The sequence below is a fragment of the Rhinatrema bivittatum genome, chromosome 19, assembly GCF_901001135.1.
Source record: "Rhinatrema bivittatum chromosome 19, aRhiBiv1.1, whole genome shotgun sequence".
NCBI lineage: Eukaryota > Metazoa > Chordata > Amphibia > Gymnophiona > Rhinatrematidae > Rhinatrema > Rhinatrema bivittatum.
The window spans coordinates 31,579,434-31,606,078 of NC_042633.1; the positions used below are offsets into that span (position 1 = coordinate 31,579,434).

The 26,645-nt window shown below is 51.5% G+C and overlaps 2 protein-coding genes across 17 annotated transcripts; one reads left to right on the forward strand and one right to left on the reverse strand.

The window, feature by feature from the left end:
* On the reverse strand, nucleotides 1-14,751 carry LOC115080455 (zinc finger protein 391-like). 9 transcript variants are annotated; one of them, XM_029584634.1, is made up of 8 exons: nucleotides 14,729-14,751; nucleotides 9,242-9,335; nucleotides 8,268-8,397; nucleotides 5,059-5,181; nucleotides 4,243-4,353; nucleotides 3,724-3,837; nucleotides 2,363-2,470; nucleotides 1-1,040 (listed from the first exon to the last, which is right to left on the reverse strand). In XM_029584634.1, the coding sequence occupies exons 2-8, from the start codon at nucleotides 9,275-9,277 to the stop codon at nucleotides 91-93; spliced, it is 1,572 nt and encodes a 523-aa protein (XP_029440494.1). In that variant the 5' UTR covers nucleotides 9,278-9,335; nucleotides 14,729-14,751; the 3' UTR covers nucleotides 1-90. The 9 variants fall into 9 exon arrangements, with proteins under 9 accessions (XP_029440494.1, XP_029440493.1, XP_029440492.1 ...); XM_029584633.1 differs by lacking the exon at nucleotides 14,729-14,751 and adding an exon at nucleotides 10,502-10,556; XM_029584632.1 differs by lacking the exon at nucleotides 14,729-14,751 and adding an exon at nucleotides 9,959-10,067.
* On the forward strand, nucleotides 13,796-26,346 carry LOC115080459 (zinc finger protein 282-like). 8 transcript variants are annotated; one of them, XM_029584647.1, is made up of 11 exons: nucleotides 13,796-13,860; nucleotides 17,306-17,361; nucleotides 18,263-18,407; nucleotides 18,844-18,970; nucleotides 21,210-21,329; nucleotides 22,317-22,436; nucleotides 23,290-23,418; nucleotides 23,890-24,006; nucleotides 24,216-24,326; nucleotides 24,739-24,858; nucleotides 25,463-26,346. In XM_029584647.1, the coding sequence occupies exons 3-11, from the start codon at nucleotides 18,384-18,386 to the stop codon at nucleotides 25,954-25,956; spliced, it is 1,362 nt and encodes a 453-aa protein (XP_029440507.1). In that variant the 5' UTR covers nucleotides 13,796-13,860; nucleotides 17,306-17,361; nucleotides 18,263-18,383; the 3' UTR covers nucleotides 25,957-26,346. The 8 variants fall into 8 exon arrangements, with proteins under 8 accessions (XP_029440507.1, XP_029440508.1, XP_029440509.1 ...); XM_029584648.1 differs by lacking the exon at nucleotides 13,796-13,860 and adding an exon at nucleotides 15,798-15,930; XM_029584649.1 differs by lacking the exon at nucleotides 13,796-13,860 and adding an exon at nucleotides 16,163-16,197.
* The last annotated feature ends 299 nt before the right edge of the window (nucleotides 26,347-26,645 follow it).

Consider the following 26,645-nt stretch of genomic DNA (forward strand, 5'->3'; position numbering starts at 1 on the left):
TTCCTCTCTTTTGGGGCTTGCACTTTATTTCAGCAGATGGATTTTTCCCCCCAGCATTGGCACCTGCCCTCTGCCAAAAAGGTACAGCTTTTAGAGCCAAGGCGGCTCCTCCTTTATGGGGTAGCCTTGATAAAGTTCATCCATCTTTGCCCTCCTGGCGTGCATTTTCAGGTGGCGGACCAGGCCAGACTTCAGCGTGAACTTCTTCTCGCACTGCGTGCACCTGTGCTCCCGCTCGGCCGAGTGGATCTTCTGGTGACGCACCAGGGCCGACCTCTGATTGAAGTTCTTCTCGCAGTCCAGACACTGAAAGGGCCTCTCCCCAGAGTGGGTCTTCAGGTGGCGGGTCAGGTCAGAGTTCTGCAGGAAGCTCTTCTCGCACTGGCTGCACTGGAACTCCTTCACGCCGCGGTGGCCCCGCTGGTGGATCTTCAGGCACTGGAGGTTGTTGAAGCGTTTCTCGCACTCGCTGCAGTGGTAGGGCTTCTCGCCCGTGTGGATGCGCTGGTGGCGCACCAGGTCAGAGGTCTTCCGGTAGCACTGATCGCAGTAGCTGCACTTGTAGGGCCGCTCGCCCGTGTGCAGCCGCTGGTGGGTGATGAGGTGCGACTTCATGGTGAAGCGCTTCCCGCACGCCTCGCAGGCATAGGGCCGCTCGCCCGTGTGCAGCCGCTGGTGCGTGACCAGGTGGGAGTTCATGGTGAAGCTCTTCTCGCACACGTTGCAGACGTAGGGCCGCTCGCCCGTATGGATGCGCTGGTGCTGGACCAGGTTGGAGCTGTGGCTGAAGCTCTTCCCACACTCCGTACACTTGTAGGGTCTCTCGCCGGTGTGGGTCCGCCAGTGGACAGTGAGGGAGTGGAAGCTCTTGAAGCTCTTTTCACACTCCGTGCACTTGAAGGCTTTTGCCCGGACCGGGAAGAAACTCCGGCACTTTACCAGGTTTGAAGAGGCCACGTTCTGCAAGAGGTTCCGGCCGGGCTTGTCTGGCGCAGGTTTGGCTAGCTTTCCCTCTTCCTCCTGCTTTTTTTCTTCCTCTGCTGTGATACAGAAAGGAGTAAAAAAAAAAAGTTAGAAAAATGCTTCATATGCCAATAAAAAAAAAAAAAGTCTTGCTTTTGTATTTATGGGTCCTCAGGATCTCTCACCCATCATGCCACGCACCACAGAGATACCTGCGCATGGCCACCTCCGGGACAAAGGTCGAAGTGTCACTGTCGGTACCAGGGGACTGCGCGACAAGCTTGAAAACAGCAAACCTTATACCATTGACCTTGCTAAGCTCCGTCTGTCCTCCGGGGAACCCCCTCTCCTAAGTTTACCTGGTTTCAATGAGCCTCACTCACCGGAAAGCCTTCGAGCTGTGCTTGTTGAACGTGTCCTCCAAAACATTTCGATTTACAATAAAAGCTTGAAGACCACAACTTGAGGCGAGAAATCAATCCACGTACAACTTTAGGCCTGAAGTCTTTTTACTCTAAAATGACCTCCTCCTACCCACCCCTCCCAGCCAGCCAAAGGAGGCGGGTATGAAATGCCACTGGCCAGGCTGAAGTGGGGGATGGAGAAACAAAACATCTTGGGCTAGAAAGCCAACGAAGGTGGTGATGGGAGAGAGGATAAAGGGGGGATACTTACAGGCTGGATGCACAACACGATTACACATGCCAGAAGGAGCCATGTTGCAAGGCCTCCCCCCTCCCATGTGAAAACTCTCATTTGTAACCATACACAAGTAACATGTGGGGTGTGCAGAGAGCTTTTCAGCAAGAGGATCTGCGGCAGAGGGAGATAGCTACGTAATAAATGACAGCAGCAGATAAGGACCAAAAAAGGTCCATCCAGTTTGCCCAGCAAGGGGTTTTGGGGTGCAACTGCTGCTCCATGCAAGTTACCCCTCTGCCTTTTTGCTCAGGGCTGTAACTGCCTATTAGGAATGTAGAGGAGAAAAATGTTTTCTATGTTGGTTCATTGGTTTTATTCGTTCCATTCGTTTTGTGTTTCTCCACTGAAATCAATCAAGGAAGCAATCCCTAAGCTTGGCTGAGCCTAGGCACAGAGACCTAGACGTGGGCCGAGCCCCTCTGCCGAGCCCAACCCCGATGCAAAATGCCTAGGCCTGGACCAGCCTCAGCCTCGAGATTGCTTCCTCCCATTGCTCGATGGAAAATGGGAAAAATGGGCCAGGGCTGGTGCAGAGATGCAGACCCGAGCCAGGACCAGGGAAGCTCTCGCCCCGGCTCCCATTTACCCTTCCCACGTGCTTCTTGTAAAAAGTGACTCCCCCCCCCACCAAGATCAGAGAAAGTTAGGGGATTAGAAGTTTATTCCCAGGAGGAAGGGGGTAACCCCGCCCACTCACCTGGCTGCTGATTCAGCTTTCTATCCTTCCCTTCCGAGGCTTGGCCCTCGTCGTAATACAAATCCTCCTTTTCCTCTTTCACCTTTACCGGAGAGGTGGGATCTGCTGCTTGAGAAGGAAAACGATATGAAACAGGTGGCCTTCAGCTGCAACCCACCCTGTCCCCCTGTACAGCGAGGAGAAGAACCACAGGGAGTCCCGAAAAAAAAGGATTCGACATCGAATAATTCTGCCAGCAGAGGGGCAAATCTCAGGGTGGCCGACAACGAAGTCTATACCAACATTTCATTTATTTCTAAAAACATTTATTTGTTGCTTTACAGGTTTCAATAAAACACACAAAAAAATAATAAAATTCTACAACACAAACCACCACCACCAAATGAACCATCCAGCTATCAGTTACTGTACTATGATGGCACACGAGTAATTTGTAATCTATACCACCCATATTTCTCTTTAACGTGCCCTTCTGTAAACCGTTGTGATGGTTATTTAACTTAACGGTATAGAAAAATTTTTAAATAAATAAATTAGTAAAAATAATCCCCACTCATCTAAACCAACCCCATGCAAGCCGGATTAAGTTCCTTGTTTGAGATAGAAAAAGCACCAAAAAGCTTGGTTTTGCTCTGCAGGATTCACCCAAGAACCTTATACAGCCCTTATCCTGCCAACTAGCTGTGCTGGGGCCCAGATTCTTACCCATGCTCCAGAGGAAAAGTCAGAAGGAGTACACTTTGGAATATTCCACGCAAACCACAGACATCAAGTTCCAGAAGATCACAGATACGGTCGCCGATACCTTCCGCCAGGGAGTGCAGAGTTCTCTCTTTGCTCAGGAACTTCCCAAAACGGTACCGGCAAACCAGACGCAGACTCCTTCCGAGGTTCGGTGGGACTTTCCCTCTCAGACTCCCCAACGCTGAAGGGGAGGCGTATGGGGCTAAATGCTCCTCTTCCCCCCCCCCCCCCCCCCGAGACCTCCTCTCAGGTGCCTACGCAGAGCTCGGAAATCCACTCTTCTCTCACGCTCAGGGCCTACAACCCTCACCCTTGAGGGCCCGCCCCAGACACCCTCGCAGTTCGGAGGCTCCCTCCCCAAGAAGAACCGAAAGTCGCGTGGCTCCCGGGTTGTGTTGAACAGTTTGCTGCAGAAAGACACCTGCCAAGGGGACGCGGCGGACACCACTCCAAGCCTACCCCCTGCTGCATTCCCTACATCAGGGTCTGTGGCAAGACCAACATGGACGGTAAGGGATGCTTTACCAAGCTCCTCTACGCCTGCATCGTTTGTTCACAGCAAGGGGGAGGTGGGGGGGAAATTCAGCTGAGCCCCCGTGCGCCGCCAGCTCTCTCACCTGCAGGGGAGTCGTCAGCATCCTTGTCTCTGTCCGAATTCTCCCAGTCACTCTCGTAGGGTTCGTCCACCTGCTTGATCCACAGCGACATGTTGGTGTCGAAGAACGGGTTGCCTGCCACGAGAACACACACACGTATCTTAGCCTTTGCCGACAGAGCGAGAGAGGGGGAGACACGGCGGACCCTCGTCTGTGCCGAGGACGCAGTCCCCCACCTCCTCTGCCTGCCCCAGGAGACACGAGCAAAATCAGGAGGCACCCTCCCCGTCGCCACCACCACGCATACACCCAGCCCCCCCCGCCGGCATCAAACTCACTTGCCAGGCAACCTTCCTGCACCGGTGACCCTCATCACTGTCGCCGAGAGGAAGGCCTTAAAAAGGTTCCCCTGCTGCGGCTGCCGGATCCACCTCAGGGCCTCCCTATGAACCTCCTACTCAGGCGCCTGGCTTGGGCCTCGTTGGGCTTTTGCTGCCCCCCTCACGCTCCCCCCCGCGCTTATGCCAGTCTAAGACTCACTCGTGGTAGGGCTCTTCTCGAGTGCCCAGGGAACGCCGCAAGCCACCTTCCGCTCTCCCTCGTCATCCTTCTTGATGCGCAGCAGGATGTCGGGCTGGGGGGCGAGGGCGCCTGCACGGAGAGGAAAAAGGTCCCGGGTCGAGAGACGTTCTCCATGGACTACGCTCCTTCCTCCCCCTCCCCGCGTCCCATCACGCTTTGAGACTCTGATGGAGTCAAACAGCAGCGGGGGAGGTATCTGGGGCTCTGCTTGCAGGCAGGAGGTAGCACTCCAAGCACAGGCATTAAGTGAAGGAAAATAAAAAAAAAAAAAAAAAAAGGAGTGGAGCGGGCTGGTCCTAGAGAAGCAGAAGCGGGGACTGTGTGATCAAAATAGCGAGCCCCCTCCTTCCCACTCAAAATGGATTTGGATGTCAAACGTACTGGTTGTACAGGGGCATCTGTAGCCTGCAAGACAGGAGAGGCTTGGCCCCCTGGGTTAGAGCCAGATGGGGAGACAGAATGGCAAGATGCCTCCCTGATGAGAGGCAGATGAGGAGAGAGGCCTGGCAGGACCCCTCCCCCCCCCCCCGAAAGCTGCACAGAGACAGAGATAGAGAGCGAGGCCTGGCAGGATGACGTCCCGACCGCCTTCCACCCCACCACTCAGATGAGGAGGAGGGAGATGGGGGAAAGACAGCCCAGGCAGGACGCCTCCGAGACTAGACATGGACGGGGAGGTAGACGGCACGAGGGACCGCCCCTGTCATGTAACAGAAGTCTCCCAGCTGCAGCGGGGAAGGGAGTCGCACATCTGTCTGAGGGGGGAATACAGACCTTGCTTATCGGTGGCGTGGCCACTGGTGCCTTCTCTCGTTTTCGAGGCCGCAGGATCCCCGGCAGAGGGCTTGTCCTCTTGTTTAATGCGGAATAAGACCTCCGTGTTCACGATGCCGTATCCTGTTCACAGGGGCACAGAACGAGCTCCGGTCATCATACAAGCGCGGCACAGGAGAGCTCCCACAATGTCCTTCATTGCTCAGAAGACAGCAGATCGCATAAACCCTCAGTCAGGAGGACCGAGACTCCTTTACTATGAATCAGGGAGCAGGGGAGAGTCTTACAGAAGTCACCGGTTCTGCTACGCTATGAGGAGCAGGGGCAGATGGGCAGCTCCAAAGTCTGGAGAGTGACCCACGTTTCCAGCAACTCATCTGCCTTGCAAACTGGGCGTCAGCATAGACTGAATCGCCGTGCGCCGAGGAGTCCCATGTGCGGTGTTCCCTTTCCAGTGTTCCCTTGTGTGTTTGTACTATTGCAGTGCACATAACGTCCTCCCCCAGCCCACCCGTCTGTTCTTTCAGCCTTAGTACTGCTTCAATCTCTCCCCTTCTCACTCCTCCCTAGCTTTTCTAACCTCTTTCAGCTCCTTCCAAACTACATTCCTCTCCTGTCTACGTCCATTCCTGTCTCTCCTATCTCCTTTCCCTCCTGCCTCCACCAAGCCTCTATTTTTTTCCCCTTCTCCAGCATCTTCCTCCACGCCGCTCCCCCTATCCCAGGAGGGCCAGATACCCAGTTTTTAACTGTGCCGTGTTGCCAGCAGAAGCCTGGGCCTATTCTCACCCCAGCGGCCTGGGCCAGATGCCACTCCCTGCTTTCTCTCTCTCCCACCCCACCTGCTGAAGAGGCGAAGGAAACAGCTGAAGGAACAAGCTTGCTCCGCCGCCTGCTGCTGGCTCAGATTGTCCGGTGGCACAAGAAAGTTTAGACGAAAGGGGACAACAGTAAACGAGTGATGCGGGGGTGGGAATAGATGAGTCTGGGGAGGTATGCACGGTGGGAAGAAAGAAAGGAAGGATGACCTCGGGTGAGAATGGGACGATGAACCTGGGGGAATGAGAGAGAAAAAGCAAGGTAGAGGGAGAATGGATGAGTAGAGGCCATCTTGGGGCTCTCAGAGAGAGAGGAGAGGCCAGGAGCTTGCCTGGCTGTTGGAGCCATTTTTGTTACTAAGGCTGGGGATGCTTATAGAGGGTAGGCCATATGGATTCAGAGCTCTCACCCAGACAGACTAGTTTGAAGGCCACAGGCCAAGCTCTGAGTGAACTCCTGTTTACTGTCTTGCACTGTGAAATGTTTACAAACAGGCAAGAGTCTGTTTATTTAGTTATTCCATTAAGTCTATGATGAGAAAACTAGCAATTAACTGATACTAAAGCCTGAGAGAGAATGAAGGCCACACAGCTGTGCCTGAAATCTGATAAGCGCTCAGAGGGAGGAAACATCACTGCTTTCCCAAGCAGTTCAGTGCAAGAACGTGTTCTGGAATTGGTAGGGCTGATCCTTTGGCAATGTAAGCTTTTTAGATCTAGGTAACAAGTTGTTCGTATCTACCATTACTTCTGTGTAATCTGATTTTATTGCTCAAATAAATGTACTTTCCTAAGTACCTGGAACCGTGATGTACTGAATCAAAAGTTTGTGTGTGGCTGTTGGTGCAGGGGATAAGCTCCTGGGTTTAAGAGCCCAGGTAGAATCCCAGTACTTGGGAGTGTTGATATTGGGTAAGCCCCTCGGGTAGCCCCAGTGTAAACCTGCGAGATCAGCCCCCCCCGGGCAGAATGCCTGGGTGCACGGTCTGAACCCGGAATACATGAGCCCTCCATTGTGGATAAGAGAGAGGGGAGGGGAGCCTTGGGAGCTGAATCAGAGAGGGCGAGCTGGGGTAAAGAAATGGATGAACGGTCGAGCCAGAGGGGCGCGAGAGAAAGGATGCGAGGATGGGGGTGGCGCAAAGTTGCATTTGCTAGTTTGCTTTGGATTTCATTATTATTTGCCTATTTTTGTGTTGGCTCATTTTGTGCTCCCAGATATATAGGAATGTTTCTAATTTTGTTATTGTGCTGTTCTATTCCTTCTACCTCCCTTTAACAGGGGAAAAGTATTTGATAAACGGATTGAGGGTGAGAGTGGATGGGGGGAGGGGGAGGGGATCGCCCTGCTGTGTGCACGATTGAGAGCACGCAGGGAGACAGGAGAGGATAAAAGAAACCGAGAAAGCATGCTTTCCAGAAGGTACGGGAGTCAGCTGCGGAAAGAATAAGATGTGAGAGGTAAAGAAAACAAATAAATGAGACAGAATGAGAAGAGGGATGTGATGGAAGGAAGAGGAGAGGAGAGACATGGGGGGGGGAAACAAGAACAGGAGGATATGGGGAATAAAGGTTCCTTGGGACCTTGGGCCAATCACTAAGCTTTTTCCCCCACAGACGCAGAACGGGATAAGGAGACTACAGTCCCCGAATGCAATCAGCTTCAAGTGCTGAAAAGCAGAATATAACGCAAAGAAACGAAAGGTAAGAGTAATTACCGGATGATGTGACTTTGGAAAGTTTTGTAAGGATTTAATATGATTTTTTTTTTTTTAATTCCATCTGTAACCACCAACATCTGGCACTGCTCTACCCTTTTAGCTCTATGACCTGTCATTTGGAATTAGGGGTTCTGTTCTCCCCAGCCCTCTGGGGGGATTTGGAAGGCAGAGGGAGAAAGGAGACTGCGTGTTCGGGAGTGTGGGTTACGGAGGTAGATACATATCAGAGAGAGGCCGTGGGTGACATGATGGGGATGCTTGGAGCCCAAGTGATGAGAGGACTGTTGATCGATAATGACAGAAGCTCCTCACCGCACAGTTCTCACACCCCTTCCGCCCCCATCCGTAAGTCAGGTGGGGTGTCCAGTTATGGTCCACGGAAACGTTGGCCACCCTAATTGCAACCAGATTGAAAATTAAAATCCCATGCCTGGCTGAACCTCTCTAGAAAGTTGGCCCATAGGTGCAGCTCAATACAGGTCACAAATCTCACTCCCAAGAGCTTAGCAACAAAATTGAAAAGGGAAGAGGTCAAGCAAAAAAAAAAAAAAAACCGCAACAAGGTCATTCTACACAACTCTGCCTATCCCTCAGCGAGGAGGAGGATGCAAGATGACCCTAGAGGCCACGCATACTCCCAGCGTAAAAGTCGGGGGAACACAGGCCTCACCTAGCGAGACGAGGGCCCCGTGGATCTCCCTCATGACATTCCTGTACAGCTCCTTTCTCCAGTCCTCCAGGGCCTCCCAGTCGTCCTCCGAGAAATAGGCCACCACGTCATGGAAGATCACCGGGGGGTCCTGAAAGAGCAGCCAAAAGGATTCTACCTCGGCCCTTCTGCATCATATTAGCGAGTCAGTGCTGTATGCAAGTGCCCCAGATCGCATCATATGCAAATATGAACTTTTTGCTAATAGCTAGGGACGGGGTTTTGCTCTATGTGGCTCATTTAATACATACAAAAACAATTCAGCACAATCTAAGTATATTGAGGGGCATGCTAAAAAGGAAACAAATTTTAAAAAAATTAAATTTAAAAAATGAAAAGAGGAAATTCCTGACGTTTTTCCCCCTGCACGCCAGGATTAGCAGTGTCATAACCTTCTCCACACCAGAGAGAGACTCTTTAATCAAGGTCTGGTAAAAATGGGACCCATAGAGAAGCTGAGAGCAACCCCTCCATCATTACCCTCTAGCACTGCTGCACTTTTGAGACACGCCCCTGCAACACAGCTGGGATCAGAGCTGAAAGACAGAAAGGGACTCACCCCAGGGTCGCACATACAAAGCCAGTGACAGAGCTGGGAATTAATGCCGCTACACAGCAAGATGAAGGATTATTACCACTCACTCTATGCAGATGGGTGGAAATTTGCAGGAACCCAACCAGCATTCATAGGAAGTCCACGTGCTACACATGGAGCTCCAACATGCAGTCTCAAATGGCTTGCAGTCCCATCACTGTACTATAACCCTGCTATATGGCTTTCCGAGGGGATTGAAGAGGAGATACAAACCTTATAAAATACAGGGTTTATTCCCCCCAGGTACTGTACTAGATCTGCCGCCGGTCAGGCAGTCGCTTTAGGCGAGTCCCCCTGTCACAGCAGAACAAAGTCATAAGAGTATGTCATAAGCGCTCACCCGGGCCGAAGCCTTCAGAAACACAGTCCCCTGCATTTTCTGTTTCCAGGATGAGGAGAGGAGGGGTTACGCCACCATCATTTTCCACTGTAGCCTAGAGAAAAATGAAAATAAAAGAAATAGGCTATTAATTTATTTACTCGTTTAACAACTACCCTGCAGGGTGCCTGCACTCTGCATTTTGCTGGTGTCTCCCCTAGCATTTCCAGTTTCTTCCACTCCCTGCATTTTGCTGGGGTATTCCCGAGCATTCCCAGTCCCCTACACTCTCTGGAGTCGCCCCCAGTATTTCCAGCCCCCCTATGCCCTCTGTAGTTTGCTGGAATCTGACCCTGCACTGCCCCGCCCAGGGGTGTAAATAAAGTGAGAACCAGAAGACCAGTGCTCACCTGAAGCAAGCCCTCCCCCTCCTGTCAGGGCTGGAGACCTGGGGCAAGGGATACACTATCAGCCCCGATCTGGATATAATATAACTGCATTACCACCCACGCCACGCATGGAAAGTGAGATAGTCCCAGCACAAACAAAGGTGGCAAGGGTGAAAAAGCCAAGCAACAGCCCAGATCTTGTTCAGCTGGATAGAGCACAAGATTTTTTTTTATTATTTTCCTTCCACTTTTCCCTGTTTTCCTACTCATAGATAACAGACTCTAAGAATACCAACCCCCCCTCCCCTCCTCGGCCCAGCATGCTCAGCAGCAGCTGTGATGTCATCACCTTTCCTCTGTCCGAGCATGCTTAGTGGAAGCGGATTTACCCCTCGCTACTCCTATGAAGGGGGCGGGGTATGTAGGGCCAGTCCTGGTTTTGCCCCACCCTGGAATGCATGCATGGCGTAGTAGTTTCTATGGGGAACTAAGAGTGAGGGTGGCGGAGAAATCTGAACCACAAGTCCCTGTATGCAAAGGAGAATTGTAATTGGGTAGGGAGCTACTGAGCAGTTGGGAATTGGATGTATCGGAACCAGACTGAGCCTGCCCTAGTTTCACTGCCTCCCCTCTCTTCCCCCGCTCGTCTTTGTATGGGACCGTTCAGATTTCCACCCGTTAGTAGTTGCCATTGCATTCTGGGAATTGTAGTCCCTGCTCTGTCAAATGGCAGGGAACCGGGACGTAAAACATCAGACACCCGAAGCTAGTTCGGTCTTTCCCCCCAGCTCCCTGATTTTACAGGCTGGGGGGAGGGCAGAAATGCTGATCCAGCAAGGGTTGTCAAGTGCCCGGATTTTAATCCTGCTGTGCTATGTCCGGTCAGACGTACCAAGTGCTGAAAATTAATGCCCATCAGCTTCCGGATTAGAGGGAGGGAGGGCAGAGACCTGCGCAGGCCACGCCCCACCTCCTTCTCCGTGCTTTGATTGGGTACCAGGCAGGTGAGGGCAAGCCCTGTGATACAGCTTCCGTCTGGCTCCCGCAGGTCTTCCGAGGCGAGGGCCCTCTGGGTCCCGCCCACTTCCTCACTGTGTCCACGCCCTCTGCCCCCTTTCCCGTGCTGTGATTGGACACCACGGAGCTAGGAGGCGGGGCACAGCAAAACCCTCTGATTCAGAGCTCCAGGAATAAGGTTAATAGCGTTAATAGCCACCTCTTACAATGTTATCTATACTTATATATAACTATCTTATCTTCATTTCCCTTCTCATTCCAAGTTATTATTTTCCTTGTTATATGTAACTGCTTTTCTGCACTATTGTTTAAATGGTAACGTTTATTATAATTACACCCCTGTTTCTTGTGAACCAGCATGATGGGACCACCGTCTTGAATGTTGGTATATAAAAAAGTTAAATAAAAAAATAAGGACCGTCTGGGTCCTGCTTCCTCCCGTTTGTGTGCTAACCCCTGATCCCAGAAAATTGCTGAAGGGAGCCAGGAGGGAGACACACAAAGGAAACAGAAAAATAGGGGAGGGTGGGAATAGTTTTGGAGGGTTATCGGGGAGGAGAGACAAAGAGGGAGCATGGAGGGAAAGGATTGCTACATACTTGGATGGAAGAAAGAGCCACTCCGGGGGCATGACAGTGGAGACAAGGGGAATGGCAAGAAAAAGGGGCATAAGGGAGGGAAAGAAGAGATACACATGGAGGGCATGGGAGAGAAGAGACACAGGCAAGAGGGAAGAGAGGGGGGATATGGGGGAGAGAGTGGAGAAAGAAAGAGGAGACTACTTTAGAGGGAGACAGGGCATTTTTGCTGCCCTGTGCAAAAAATGACCGTGCCCCTCCCCTCAATTCTGTTTGGTTTTTTTTAACACAATTTTTATTTTTCCCAATACACAATAGAAACTGTCAGTCTCACACTCTATCCCTGGCTCCCTTTTGCGGCCAACAAAAAGCCCTGCTCCCTCCGGCAATCCAAACTTTCAAAATTGACACCTCCTGTGATCCTATTTTACCCCATCCATAGGTCCAGAATTTCTAAATTTTGCAGGAATGATCTCCAAGTGCTCCTGCCCCACCTACTAGTACATAAAATTGATGCCTGCTGTAGCAGGCACCGGTGTGTTGTACAGAAAAACATGCACTGTTGTGGTGCCACACAAAACACCCTGCAAAGGAAAAGACACTTGAACATTAGGCCTAATGTAATACATATTAGGTATGGGTTTGACCCTTGGACAGCCTTGAATAAACTGAATGACAATATAGTAAACTTCCTATACCAAAACAATACTAACTGCAAGCACTCAAACAGGAACAACCCTATCTATGAAAAGGCAAATATACCAGGCCCTAAAATACCCCCTATTAGGAAAGCTATAAATTCCTACATGGAAACTACATGCTAGCAGAACACCTCACTTACACATGCAGAACACAGACAGACCCTCAAATACAGAATAAAGAGACCATAAAATATAAACAAACAACTGGAAACTGCAACAAGCCAGCCTCTACATGCAATGAAGCAATGGAAAAAACAGAAATATCACCAGTCCTCATAAATCAAACTATAAAATCAAGAAATATAAATCAATTATAATAAATCATAATAAGAATATTGTAAGCACATGACTAGAATAATATCTATTAAGAGTTCATAAAAAGTTTTAAAAATTTCAAAACTGCAATAAAACATTTAAAAATAGCAAATACATCAAATAATTAAAACAAGAATGGAAAAATCCACCCCACTTCCCACACCTGAAAACATTTGATTTCCAGTCATCCTGAACTTGTGGATTAGTGGGGATGGCACAAACTTCTTTCATACCCATATACACCCCCCAGGCAGGCTTCCATTCACACACACCCATCCCATCCAGGCAGGTTCCCATTCACACACACACACACACACACACACACATGCCCATTGCCCCCAGGCAGGCTCCAATTTATTCACACCCACCCACCCCAGACAGGCTCCCATTCACAACCCATCAACCCACCCACACATTATAGGCAGGCTCTCATTCACATCCACTTATCCAAGATTTATTTTATTTATTTATGCTTTTCTATACCAACTTTCATGATACAAATCAAATCGGTTTACAGGGAACAGAGGCATTAACAAACGATAACCCTAACCTGTTACGAGCGCACACGGTCATCTCGAGCTGGAGGTGAGCCCTTGGGCCACTGCAAAAGCTAGGGAGGAGCCCCAGCCACACCATGGGAGGTGAACTGAGCAGGCATGGTGAGCCAGGCAGGTACAGAAGCAGGCACAGAGTCTGACCCTCAGCCAGACCTGCACGCCCATGGTAGCCAACACTGGGAAGTTGACTGATGAACGGTCCTCCGACTGTTCCCGGCCCTTTCGGACCTGCTGCTGGGAACGGCAATGGGCAGCAGGCCGGACAGAGGTGAGGGCAGACAGAGTCCTTACACTGAAGACATCAGACAGGGGCTGAAGCAGACATCTAAGACAGGCTGAAGCAAGACATTGAAGAGGAGGGCTGGAAGGAAACATGGTACTGTCCATCAGGGCGCCCTACTCAGCCCACCCGTGGGACTGAGTCACAGACCACCCCGTCCCAGACGCACCCTACACAGCCCAGGAAGGCTGGTCACGGACCACACTGAGGAAAGGAGGGTGCCGGGAAGACAAAGCAGAAGATCCAGGCGAACAGGAACTCCAATACTGGGATACTGACATCCGAAGCCCCTTCGGTTGGCAGGCAGGGAAGCTCAAGAGCCCATGGGACAAATCCCTCCTGTTGGCCACTCTAGGGCCCAACAGGACAGAAGGCTCAGGAACCAGACAGGACGTAGGGCAGAAGCAAGCAGAACTGGATCAGGACATCAGGAACACATCAGGTAGTGGACATCCATACAGAGACAGGACAAGGAGCCATCAATACATGGAGGACCTGGATCAGCAAGGTTACAGGCAACTGTAATGCTTAATCCAAAGACAAGTTGCAAGTGACAAAGAAGGTCCTTAAATACTGGAGGTAGAAGGCAACTCCCTGGGAGGAGCTTGCCAGGACCGCCCACCGCTGGCCCTATAAATAAGGTGGAGAGCTGCGGGCCTGCCCTTAGGAGAAGGGTGTCGCCAGACAGGAAGTCCAAACGCTGGCATGCAAGCCACAGGCACAGCTAGGCCTCTCAGGCCCTGGAGCAAGTCCCGGGTGGAACACAGGCTAGGCCCTGGCTTCGGAGCGGCCTCCGGGAGAAGGTGAGAGACCACCTGTAGCGCAGCAACAGGGGGGATCGTAACATAACCAGAAGGAGCAAAAGTTACAATACAACAAGGGAAAGTAACTGGGAAGAAGAAAAGTAGAAGGGGGAAAGAACTCAATGAGATAAATATTGTAAAATAAACTGTAGAGGAAGCGGGTACCAGAGGAGCCTACATCTGATCTATGGCATGACAATGCTATGGCAAAGCTAGCCTTGATTAGGGGAAGGCTTGTCTGAATAACCATGTCTTTTTTTAAAAGTCAAAAGACAAGATTCCTGTCTGAGGTCCGGGGCTATGGCGTTCCAGATGGAAGGTCCCGCTGTCGAGCAGGCCCGTTCTCTGATGGTTGATCGGTGGACCACTTTGTTAGCAGGGGGTTGAAGAGATCCCTTATAGGCTTCCCTGATGGGTCTTGCCGAGGTGTGGAGTTTTAGTGGAAATTGCAGGTCAAGGGGGACCCGGTGGTGGATGCTTTTGTGGATAATGGTGAGAGATTTGTGTAGAATTCTAAAGCTAACTGGGAGCCAATGCAGATCCTTAAGGATAGGTAAGCTCCCATTCACACATACAGGCTGTTCTGGGTTCCGATCCCACACACTATGATTTTATCCAAGGGGCTTCTGCTTGCCCGCCAACAGGACTATACCTTGGGAAGATTATCCAAAAAAAACCCCACACATACATGCACACTGTGACTCAGTTCATCGTGGTTCCAGGTCGTTTTGATAGGTTTATTTAAGCAATAAGAGAACAGAACAAAGAATAAATAAAATCAAATAAATCAGAAGAGTTAATTGCAGATAATAACAGCTACTAACAAGAATACCTAAATATATATGAAGAGAGAGAGAGTAAAGCTTACATTTCCAAAGGACAGTCTGCTTTATCACATCCAGGAAGTGATCTATTTCTCCCTCTAGCTTTTCTCACTTTTTTATACACTAAAAACTGGCAATTGCTTGGGATAGGAGCAATGTCCACTCCCTGGCTGCATTCTTATCAGTTGTAAGCACAGCTGTGGTATTCTGTTTACTTTCCCATCTGGGAACTGTTGACAATAACTAAAGTTCTCAGATTCTTGCCTGCTCCAAAGCAATTTTTAGCATTTCACAGTGCAAAACAGTAAATACGAGTTCACTAAGAGGTTGGCCTGTGGCCTTCAAACTAGTCTCAGTTAACTTCCATTACACACGCAACCTACGCAGGCAGGCAGGGTCTCTGGGGTCTCGCTTCTCTGCTGTCACCCAGTATCTTGTTCATTGGGGAGACAGGATTAGTTCCTGAACTGTATGAGTCCTTTCTGTGGCTCTTCCTCATGTGCCGGCAGGCTCCGCAGTATTCAACACTTGCGGTATTAGCACTTCCTCTATGCTCATCTCACGATGCGTGAGTGTTGAATACCGCAGGCTGGTCAGAACGCAACACGGGCTCCCTCTTCTTCAGCTGCCGGAGTTCAGTCCTCTTTTTTTCCTTCCATCGCAGGTGGGATGGAGCCCACCGGCGTCTGCACGGACCTCTCCCTTCTTCTGCCACCGGTGGGATGGAGTCCACGGGCAGCCGCGTGGGCCCCTTCTACCGCAGCCACCGCCCTCCCAGGTGTGCTGCTCTGTGCAACTGCACAGTTTGCACACCCAGTAGCGCCGGGCCTGAGAGAGGAGGTGACAGGGAAAGAGAGAGAGTTAAGGGCATTGGGAGGGAAGGGAGCTAGAGAAAGGACAGCACAAGAGAAGTGGCACAGAGGAGGGAGAGTGTGTATATTGAGAGACAGGGATGAAAGGCTGGGAAGGGTTAAAGGAAAGGGGAGCAAGCCAGCTGGTGAAGGGGTGGGAGAGACTGATAGAGGGCAGGGATGAAGTGAAGAGAACATAAGAGGAGATGCAAGATGAAAAAAATGTCAAGATACAATAGAATGAGAAGAGTGAAGTGATGGAAAGACGAGAAGTGGCATGGAGGGGAAACAATGTCAAGTGGAAAACTGGAGAAAGAGTCAAAGAAGGGAAAGCAGCTAAGAAAGGCCAAAAGATAAAAGTAGAGGAGAGAGGAGAATATGAGGGGGAATTAAAGGTAAAACTCTTTTTCTTTTCAAATGAATTATGCGAGAATGAAAAGGGTGGGTTTTTTCCCATGATTTTATATGCATTCTTTTTCACTACAGTTGTAATGTCCAGCACCAGATGCTGGCTTTGTCTCCTGTCATTTTGGGGCAAGGGGCGTGGTGCCCACTGTAACTCCCCCTACCCCCACCGCACTGTTGCTTCCCAGCCCCGTCTCCCTGCGATCTGTAATCCGTGGAAGGGGGAGAAGCACGCAGGCTGTGCGTGGTGAGGAGAGGTGAGATGTCCAGTTGCGCTCCCTGGAAAAACCGAGCCGGGGTCGCCAGGAGAGGCCGATCCCGTCCTGGTTTTCGTGCCCGCCCTCCTGCAGGGAGGGGCAGTTCTGATTTCCTCCGCAAAGAGCAATGCACGGCAAAGGGGGAAAACCAGGAGCGGCTCCTGCACGCACGCACTTGGCTGATAACTCCGCCCCGTCCGTGACGTGACGTCTGCGCCGCCCCCCTCCTCCAGAGCATGCCCAGTGGCACCCAAGATGGCTGCCCCCATGGCCTTTGTTTATATCCTGTGCAGGGCCCTTGCCTTGGCACTGGATCAGTGACCGGGACTAGGCGGTCATTCCCTCCCCCCTCCCGCAGGGCCAGGCCGGGACCATCCCACCCCCGCAGGCAGCTGCTGATTCTCCCTTTGCACTTTCAAGAATCCCTGAAAATAGGGGCTGGGGCTAGAAAGAAAAAAGAAAAGGAAGGGGGGAAACTGTCTCCTCCCTAGGAGAGAGAATGCAATTGATCCTGGGCTAAAGGGTGGGGGGACAAAAGAAGCAAACAGACCTTCCACATCCCCCACCCTCTAAATACAGAATTGACTTCTGACATTTTTTATGTAACTCCCCACCCCCTCCCGATCCTGGGAGAAAAGAGACAGCACTGTGGGAGGGCACAGGTAAACATCCTTCTCTTCCTTCCCCTGCTTCTGTGATTTCTTGCACTGTTACATTCCTCTCTGATGCTTTCTCTCCCTCCCCTTTCAGTCGCAGGGTTGGGAATGATTGGGGAAGTCTCCCTCCCTCTTCCAATCCCCCTAGGATTTTCTTTTTGACAGGAGATCCCGCATCTTCTTTATGTGTGCTGGAAATACCAGGGTGGGGCAGCTCCAGCAAAGGTTTTAGGTCAGGAAGACTGGGGAGTGGGAGGTGGAAACTTAATGCATTTTGCAAAATGCGTTTAAAGCTGATGACAGGTAAGAATTTAAAAATAAGTTTAGAATGAGTCTGTGAGACTAGATCTAATGTGGTTTGTTTTTTTTAACTCCCAACCAGCGACCACTGGATCACTTTGCTGATACAGGATGTTAACAAAGTTTTTTTTTTTTTTTTTTGGCGGCATAAGGATATCTTGCCAAGCCCTGGAAATATGGAGGAACAGGATGGTTGTAAACATGTGAGGTGGGTTGTAAGCCCATGATTCGGGGAGGTGGTGGAGCGGGCATAGGGCTTTTTTTTGCAGGGAGGTGGAATCATAGGATGCTTATGTGGTTTGCAAGGGTGGGGAGGTTGGAGGGTACTTTTATAGCTTTGCAAGGCATGGGAAGGATGCTTGTGCGGCTCAGGTGTTTATATGCTTCACGGTGATTCTCAAGATGCTTCTATGGTTTGAGAGGAATGCTGAATGCTTGCACAGTTTCAGGTGGCAGGATGGTTTTGGGAGCCGGCAAGGTGCTTACACAGACCTGGGTGAGGGTTCACGGAATGCTTGTGCAGCTTGAGAGGGTTCATAGGACGTGTGAATGGATGAGGATGGTTTTCAGGGTGCTTTCATGATTTGGAAGGATGTCTGGTGCTTGTACAGTTGAGGATGGAGTTTACAGGATGCTTTACAATTAGGGGTGGGAATGCAGGCTGCTTGCACAGTTAAGAGTTGGGGATGAGTGGATGCTTGCATGGCTCTTTGAGGAGAAGTTGGTTCACTCTATGCTTGCAGGCATTGAGGTGGGAATGCAAGGTGGTACAGATACTTGCTCAGGGAGGTTTTGAAGGGTGTTACTGGAGTGTTACAAGAGCTTCTGTGAGATGCTAGTATGCTCCTGGTAACGGGATGGGATGTGGGGGAGTTGTTTGCAGAATGCTGTTACTTCAGCACCCAGATTCTGTTAATTCTTACTTTACAATCTTTTTTTTATATATATATATATATATTTTATTGTTTTTTCTATCTATTTAATAATAGCTACTTACAGAAATTAACACATCCTCCCTCCCTGGGTCTCGGCCACCAAGCCCGTTCACTGCTCGGTGAAGGGAACATCAAGCAGACCTCGCCAGATAATTCTTTGGTCTTTTTCCACAGATTTTTACGAAAAGGAAGGAAGATTTTCTCATGCCAGGATAGCTCCTAATCTTCCTCTCAGTCGTGAATAACGTTGCCCCGGTTCCTGGCTGGAAGAGCCAAAGGACACCGGGAAAACAAAATGGCCATGCCTATCTCCGACCTGGTAAGATACAGCTGGGCTGGTAATAGTTGCCAAAAGCCCTGCCCATCAGGGGAGGGAATTGGAAGGGGCCCCTTAAGGGAGAACTGTAGGGAGGGGGTTTGCACATGCACAAATCTTTTTTCAGGGAGATCAGGGTTTGATTTCTGGATTGTGCTCCAGGGTTTAAGGGATGCCAGTCAGGGAGGGTTGACACCTGTGGGCCCGGTGGGGGAGGAAGGAGGTACCTTTTGTACCTGCAGGAGAGCCATGATCTGTGGGCCTCCCTGGTCAAGTATTGTTGCCTCAGTGGCTGGACATAGTCGGAGGATGGACGTTATCCAAAAAAAGAGAGGTTGGGTTGTGCATTCTTGGTCCAAGGGACATGAGATGTCCGCCCCCCTCCCCAAACACATTCACAGGATCTGCGAGTGCTTTACGAGGCCTCTCCTCTTTTCAGGCCTCGGTGATCTTCCACGACGTGGCGGTCTATTTCTCCTCGGAGGAGTGGGAGGTTCTGACGGACTGGCAGAAGGAGCTGTACAGGAATGTGATGAGGGAGATCCACGGGGCCCTCGTCACTCTGGGTAAAATCACATTACCTGTCTCTCGTCTGGGCCCCCTTGCCAGCTAGCGTGCCTCGCCCCAGGTACCTCGCATGGTGTAAGAGTGTAAACCTTGCGCAGGCTGGAAAAGAGGGCCTGCCTTTTCAGGGACTTTTGGCCAGACGTAAGATGGTCCAGTTTTCAAAGGGTTTAGACTCCTACCTTTTAGAGTTGGGCTCCTGACTTGGCCCTTTTGAAAAGTTACTAGGGCTGAGTGTCTAAATTGAAGTTCCTGGTTTCATCAGGCTCTTAAATTTAGGAGCCTAAAAAGTGGGTTTGGTACAGGGTGGGGAAACAAAGTTAGGGGCTTAGCCCTGATTTTCAGAGCTAGGCACCTGATTTAGGCCCTAAATCTAGGCAAATGAACAACAGGCTTAAGCATAGGCCCCTACATTCATGTGACTTTTCAGCTACAAACTTATGGGGGTGGTGGTGGTAATGGTCAGCTACTGCCCTGCTTGCAAAATTAGCCCGGGAAGTTTATCCGGCTACCCACAACTGCACCAGTGAATATACCCCCGACTGTCTGACAGTGAGCCCGGGAAGTTTATCCGGCTAACTTTAGAACTGCTCCAGGGTACCACCAGAGTTAGCCTGCTCCGTTAATCCGGCTCCCTCTGAATACTGGAGTTAGCCAGCTCCCGTAACTCCTCCCCGCAAAGCCCCTGAATGTCCCCGTGTCGCCCCGCTGAACAAGCAGCGGACATGTTCACAAGTTATCCGGCTAAACGCTGCTGAATGTGGACCCCTTAGGCTCTTGGCTGAAAATCGGGGCCTGCATTTGTAAGAGCTCACCTTTTTTTGATCAATTGGCTTCAAGGATTTCTTTTCATGTTTTGAATGCTATTCGGAAAGGGCTGTATTTGTTGTTGTTTTAATTTGGACCGTGGAATGGTCCAAAATGTTTGATGTAGCTTTAGGCACGCCTTTTCATCGATAGCTCGCCAAGTTACATTCAGGTACTCTAGATGTTTTCCTCTCTCCAGAGGGCTTGCAATCCCCCTGGGATCTCAGGAGATCAGGTAAGGACTGATCAGGTAGATTGCAGCGTGGAGCGGGAGGGAGTCTTGAAAAGAAAGCAGGACATTGCAGGAGGCTCTAGCGGAATGGGGAAGGCTGGGGATACTGCAGGAGACCAGCGGAAAGCAGAGAGGGTGAGGGCTGGGTGGGGAGCCGTAGGTAGGAGTTGGGCTCCTGTGCAAAAGGAGTTTTCTCCCCTCCCCGACTCCGCGGGTGGTCTCTCACTCTGGTGTAGGTGATTTGCTTGTCTGTTTGCTTCTCTCGCATGCTGCCCGCCTTTTCTTTGTATTTGTCTGCTGTCTTTTCCTGTCTCTTTTTGTGTCTCTCAGCATTGTCCTCTTTCTTTGCCCGTCTCTGCCATGCAGACTCTGGAAACCCTTATAGGCACGGCCATTTGTGGATGACTTGCCAATGTACTGCATAAAGTGGTTCAAAATAAGAAGCAAAACATCTATAAAAGAAAATAACAATTAGAAGGGTGGGCGTGGATTTACGCACAGGCCTAGGAGGATACGGTTCTAGAAGTGGCAAAATTCCAGGCCCGGGGCTCAGAAGGCGTCCCCCCTGCTGCCGCTGCCCTCGGACCTCTGCTTCGGCGGCAGCCCTCCAAAAGTGCAGGGACCCGGCCCGGGCGTCGTGTCCCTGCTCGCCAGGCCTGGAAGGAGGATTCTGGTTCTGGTTTGTTATGGCCCGCGGTCAGATTATTTCTGTCCCGGTGGTAGGATCCCTCGGGCTTTTAACGGAGGTCTTCCTCCTCGTTCTCTTTGTAGTTTGTACAGTACAGGAAGAACTGTATTTCTGATTGCTATTTCTCTGGCGCTAGCAGTATTGCTCTCTCTTTATAGCTCTCCAATTCAAGAATCTTTTTTTTTTGGCCTCACAATGTGTCCCTCTGTTCTCCCCAAGTAATACAAAAAGTGGTAATTGAAAACCGTTACAAAGTACAGAAAAGAAATAACCAGGAATCTGTGTCTATTTCCTCTCCTATCTCATTGTTCTCTCTCTCTCCCTCCTTATATACCTTCCGCTCACCCTCTCCCTCCCGCTCTTTATGTGCATTTTGTCCTGCTCTGTTTCCCCTTCTCTCCCACTTGCTTTTTGTGTCTCGCTGCTTCCGTTTCTCTCTCTCTCTCTCTCTCTCCCTATCCACCTCTCCCCCACCCTCCCTCTCATTCTTTGCCTGTCTCTCCCTTGCCTCCAGGTTATACCATTATCAATCGTGGCACTTTACTCCGAATTAAGGAGAAGGCGGCGGCGTCACGGGATAGGGACCTTCAGGACCCTCCGGCCACCAGCGAAGATGTTATCGACCCCACCTCGAGTGAGTTTGAATGAGAAGGGCCCCTCCTGAATTGCAAGTTTCTTCTCATCCTGCTAGACCAGTCCAGACAGCTGATGGAGACAGACAATGCCTGTTTCTCCTTGCCATCATCACTGGATAAAGGGAGCTGCAGCCTCGGCCCTTGCCGGTAGTCTCTGCCTGCGGCAAATGGTGTGCACGTGTGGATTCCAGGCTGCCAGGGTCCTTGGGCTCATGTCTCGGCCTGGTTGAACAGGTGGCTCCTTGACTACTGTGTACAATTCTGGTCGCCGCATCTCAAAAAGAATAGAGCTGCACTGGAGAACGTGCAGAGAAGGGCGACCAAAATGATAAAGGGGAATGGAACAGCTCCCCTATGAGGAAAGGCTAAGAAAGTTAGGGCTGTTCAGCTTGGAGAAGAGATGACTGAGGGGGGATATGATAGAAGTCTACAAAATCATGAAAGGACTTGAACAAGTTAAATATAAATCAGTTATTTACTCTCTCAGATAATAGAAGACCCAGGGCGCACTCCGTGAAGTTAGCAAGTAGCTCATTTAAAACAAATCAAAGAATATTCTCTTTCACTCAGCGCATAGTTAAACTCTGGAATTCATTGCCAGAGGATGTGGTTACAGCAGTTAGTGTTACTGGGTTTAAAAAAGGTTTGGATAAGTTCCTAGAGGTTAAATCCATAAACTGCTATTACAGTAATCAATAAGCAATAGTAGCTTGGGATCTATCTAATGTTTGGGTAATTGCCAGGTACTTGTGACCTGGATTGGCCACTGTTGGAAACAGGATGCTGGGCTTGATGGACCCTTGGTCTGACCCAGTATGGCACGTTCTTATGTTCTTAATGCCGGACATGCGGAGAAAAAGCGGATGCCTTTAGGGAAATGTCCAGCATGGGCTCGCTCGCTCTCTCTCTCTTTCCTCCTTGGTAACTGACGGAAGCAAAATTTTAAAAAATTGGATTTATCCTTTTCCATTTTTATTTTGGTTTAGCCACAGGTTATCCAGTCATCAAACCGGATATTTACCTCAGAGTGGAGCGGGAGAAAAGGCCACGCCCATGGACCCGGCGGAGCTCGGATGACAGGGAAAGCACCAACGAATCTTCCACCGGTGAGTAAGGGAGCTCCCGCGTGAGAGCATAGCCTGGGGGCTTAGCAGTGAAGCAGAACGGCCTCTGGCTGTGGTGATTTCACGAGACGCGGACCTGCAGCCCTCCTGTCCCCCAGCCGTAGGCCAGAAATGCCACGTGGCTCCAGCCGTGGGGCCTAGTGGGAGACATTGAGAGAGCCTGGCACTCCCTGCCTCCTTCTCTCTGACCCTCTGAAAAGGAGGAGAGGTGGCTCCGGGGGACAGGGAGCACGGAGCCCTCTTTTGATCTTTAGGATCTCCAAGGGCCTGCCCCTGCACAGCTCTTAGGAGGGGAGGGAGGGGGATAAGGTTTGAGGGAAGAGAGGGTGAGACACGAAAGGGGAGGGAGCGAGATGGTGATGGGGGTGGAGATGGATAGTGGGAGGCAGACGAGAGACAGCCAGGAAGGTGGAAACTTGAAAGAATGAAACCTTGACGGCGTCTGTGAGAGGGGAGGGCTGGTGGAGCGGTTACAGAAATCGCAGGCCCTTAGCGACTCCAACATCTTGAGAGCGGTGGCCAGAGGGAGGAATTGGAGAGACAGAGAAAGAGGCCCACTGAGATAAAGGAGAGAGAGGTGACAGAACGGCAAAGGCAGACAGGAAAGGAGAAGGAGGAACAGGCCGGAGACATAGCTGAGACAGCGAAGGACTAAATGGGGACAGGCATAGGCGTGTGAGTGGCAGGGAGCATACGTGCAGGCGCCAGCTGGGCCCCATAGTTTAACTCCCTGCTTCCTGGTGTCTGGGCCACTGCCGCCTCCGAAGTCTTCTGGTGTGTCGGGGAAAGCCAGCGGAGCCTTTCAGAGCTGTCTGCTGCATGTTCTTCCTGCCAGGCTGTCCGGTGTTTGATCCTGAGCTGTCCCTGTGGATCAAACAGGAGAAGGTCTCATCCCCGGGTGGCCAGCAGGACCTGGAGGAGGAGGAGGAGGAGGAAGACGAGGACCTCTGCAGCCCCCGTGCAGGTGAGGAGAGGTGGAAGGAGGTCCCTGCAAGGCTTCCAGCTCCACAGAAGGCAAAGAGTAGGGTGACTGGAGCTCCTTCCTGGCGCTTTGGTTGTCTGTGTCTCAGTGCCGATCTCTCTGTTCATGTGTCTGTCTGTCTGTCTGCCTCTTCATCTATCCGTCCTTTGGTGTCTGCATGGCGCTGTGTGCCTGGGGTAGTATCTCCGGTTATTTCTCTGCTGATGTGCATCTCACTCCATGCACCTGTCTGTCCTTGGGTCTCTGTTTGTCCGTGCGTGGCCACTGGCTGAGGCTTGTTGCTACGATGGGGGGAGTTAAAAACGGGATGGGAAAGTCCAGAGGCTATGAATGCTCATGGAGCCACAGTCCCAGCTGGAAGCCCAAAGGAGCAGGGGAAAGCTTCCAGGTCAAAAGAATTCATTTGGTGGGGTGTTTTCGGTGTCTCTTTTTTAAATTATTATTATTTAACAGTGAGTGATCCGTGCATCAAACCGGATATTTTCTGGCGATTTAAACGAGAGGAGAGGCCGTTTCCCTGGGTGCAGCGTGACTCGGATGGCAAGGAAATCACCGACAATCCTTCCACTAGTAAGTAAAAACCTCTCCTTCCCCTCCACCGTGATTTATAGCGCCTGAAAGTGAATAGCCCCCGTGGCTTCCCTTCGGTCTGTGCACGTGCGCCAGCCACGCGCCGTAGTGTAAAACCGCGTAGAACCCCCCCCCCCGTTCCTCTGGGCCTGCACTGAGGACCTTATGAATTCTTCGGGTGTGTGTCTCTTGGATGCTTTTCGTGCCAGGCTGCCCCATGTTGGATTCCGAACTGACCCGGTGGATCAAGCAGGAGAAGGCCCTGTTCCCGGGCGGCCGGCCGGACTCGGAGGAAGAGAGCCTCACCAGGCCCTGTGCAGGTGAGGAGGGAGCCCTTCCCGTCAGGGAGCCTGCACTGCATAAGCCGGTCAGTTTCTCTTTCTCCCTCCGCATCCCTCTCGGAGTCTCTCTCCTTCGCTCTTTGTGACCCCTGGCGGGTTAAAAATGTCGGTTTCAGTTTGAACCGGGGCGCAAAGAAGCAGGAGAATGACACCGGGCAGCAGCGAGCCCCCCCCCCCCCCCCCCAAGCCTGTCTTCTGAACCGCGCAATGGAGACATTCAGGCAGCTCAGATACAGCAGCCCAAGACCGTGTTTATCCCCCACCACCAAATAATCATCTTTATATCACCAGCATCCTTGCTGCCTTGTCTCCCGCGATGGTATTTATTTAAAAAGCCGCTGATGCCCCACTTTCATTTTTTTTGGTGTTGTGTGTCTTTAAATGTAATCAGCCACAAGCCAGCCGACGGCCCGACCGGAGGTGCACCGACGACTCAAATGGAAGGAGAGGCCGCCTCCCTGGGCCTGGAGCAACTCGGAAGGCAAGGAAATCCCTGAGCAGGCTTCTGCTAGTAAGAAAGGCCCAGAGATGGAGGAAAGCCTTGGGCCTTCCTGGGAAAGGGGAAAATCGCCCGGCTGCTGGGGCCGTTTTTATTTCGAAGGCCCCGTGGAGAAGGCCTCTGCCTTCTGTCACCGCACATGGACGGTTTCCTGGCTGGGAAAACGAAGCATTCCCTGGTTTCTGAGTTTGTCCAAACAATAGTAGGAACTGTGCATGGGGAGCAGCAGGCAGACCTGCCTGGTGGTGCTCTCGAGAGCAGGCCCCGACCCACTTTTCTCTCCTGAACCTGTGACCTGAGCTTCTCTCTCTCTCTCTCTCTCTCTCTCTGCCTGCCTGTTTTTCTGTCTGTGGCCCTCTCGCTTTCTGTGCCTGTGCATCTCTGCCCTTCCTCTCTGTGTGCGTCTGCCTAGGTCTGCGCCTCTGGGGAAACCTCGAGGACCAGAGTTGGGAACCGCTGACTCGGACCTCATCAGGTTCAGGGCAAAACCTGGGCGTGGCTTAAATATGAACCACCCCCCCCCCCAATGCCTTGGCAGACCAATGACCTTCTTTCAGTCTGACTCATTGTGTAAACTGTGATCCACCCAGCCTGCGCTTTTTCTCCTTCCACACAGCGGCTGACCCCCTGGGGAAGGACACGCCCGCGCCGCCCATGAAGCCACCGCGGCAGGCGGCCACCAAGCGCCTGGAGCTGAAGCTGAGGGACAAGATCGTGGTGCTGCAGGAGTACGAGAAGCGCAAGGTCTCCATGCGGGAGCTGGCGGCCCAGTTTGGTGTCAGCAAGACCCAGATCGGGCAGATCGTCAAGCGGAAGGAGGAGCTGCTGACGGAATACCTCAACGACGCCAGCGGGGACCGGGTGCGCCGGCGGCGCCGGACTGAGAATGACCAGCTGAACAGCATGGTGTGGGACTGGATCCGGACGGTGCGGGCCGAGAACGTGGCCCTCTCTGGCGCCATAGTGAAGCGCAAGGCCCTGGAGCTAGCCGAGCAGCTGGGGGTGACGGAGTTCAAAGCCTCCAATGGCTGGCTGGACAGCTTTAAGCGGGCCCACAACCTGCACCAGTTTACCAGCACCTCCTGCTGGAGCCAGGGCGAGCTGCGGTGATCTCCCTGCACGGCGGGTGGGCGACTGACCGGCTGTCAGATTAAAGGGCCTGTGTGCAGGAGGGTGACTGGGGGAAGCCACCATCTCCTTGCACGTCCCTCCCTGGTCTCTGTCATCTCCCTCTGGGGTTGCCATAGAGTTGCTACCTCACCCGAGCTCAACGGAAGAAGCTGATCCAGAACCGGGATTGGACAGAGTGGAGGAGGATCCTAGGCTGAGAACCTCAAACCCAGCTTCTCCCCCTGCCACGCCTTGTGGCCTTCGGGGAAAGTCACGTCACCTTTCCATTGCCTCAGACACAAACTTAGATTGTAAGCTCACTGGGGCAGGGGCTACCCACTGTCGCTGCTGCTTAAGCACAGTCAAGTAATTAAAATCCAGTTCAGCGGATCTGATGTACCATTGATTTCCCCTAAGAAAGAGAGCACTATGCACCTACAATTTGATGCATAATTTGACCCCCATGCTTGGGAGGCGTTCTGGCAGGCTGGGGAGGCAACACCATGCATAATTGGGGGCAGAAACGCTACCCCCAGGAAACCCCTGCAGCTTCAAACTACCTTGTGGGTAACAACTGCCCGTGCTGTTTGCACCGATGCAGGAGTCTGATTATTATATCCCTCCCGAACAAAGAAGTCAGTCCGACAAATCCACGGCTACACTGGGGGTTGGGAGCAGGGGTGAGGTGC

Coding starts and splice junctions, on each gene's coding strand:
- LOC115080455 (XM_029584634.1), bottom strand. CDS start 9,277: ATGCAGGGGACTGTGTTTCTGAAGGCTTCGGCCCGG. Junction 5,182..8,267: donor CGGGGCCCTCGTCTCGCTAG/GTGAGGCCTGTG, acceptor CCCTGTGAACAG/GATACGGCATCGTGAACACG. Junction 3,838..4,242: donor CGAGAAGAGCCCTACCACGA/GTGAGTCTTAGA, acceptor TTCTCGTGGCAG/GCAACCCGTTCTTCGACACC.
- LOC115080459 (XM_029584647.1), top strand. CDS start 18,384: ATGGCCATGCCTATCTCCGACCTG. Junction 24,327..24,738: donor CCTCACCAGGCCCTGTGCAG/GTGAGGAGGGAG, acceptor AAATGTAATCAG/CCACAAGCCAGCCGACGGCC. Junction 24,859..25,462: donor CCCTGAGCAGGCTTCTGCTA/GTAAGAAAGGCC, acceptor CCTTCCACACAG/CGGCTGACCCCCTGGGGAAG.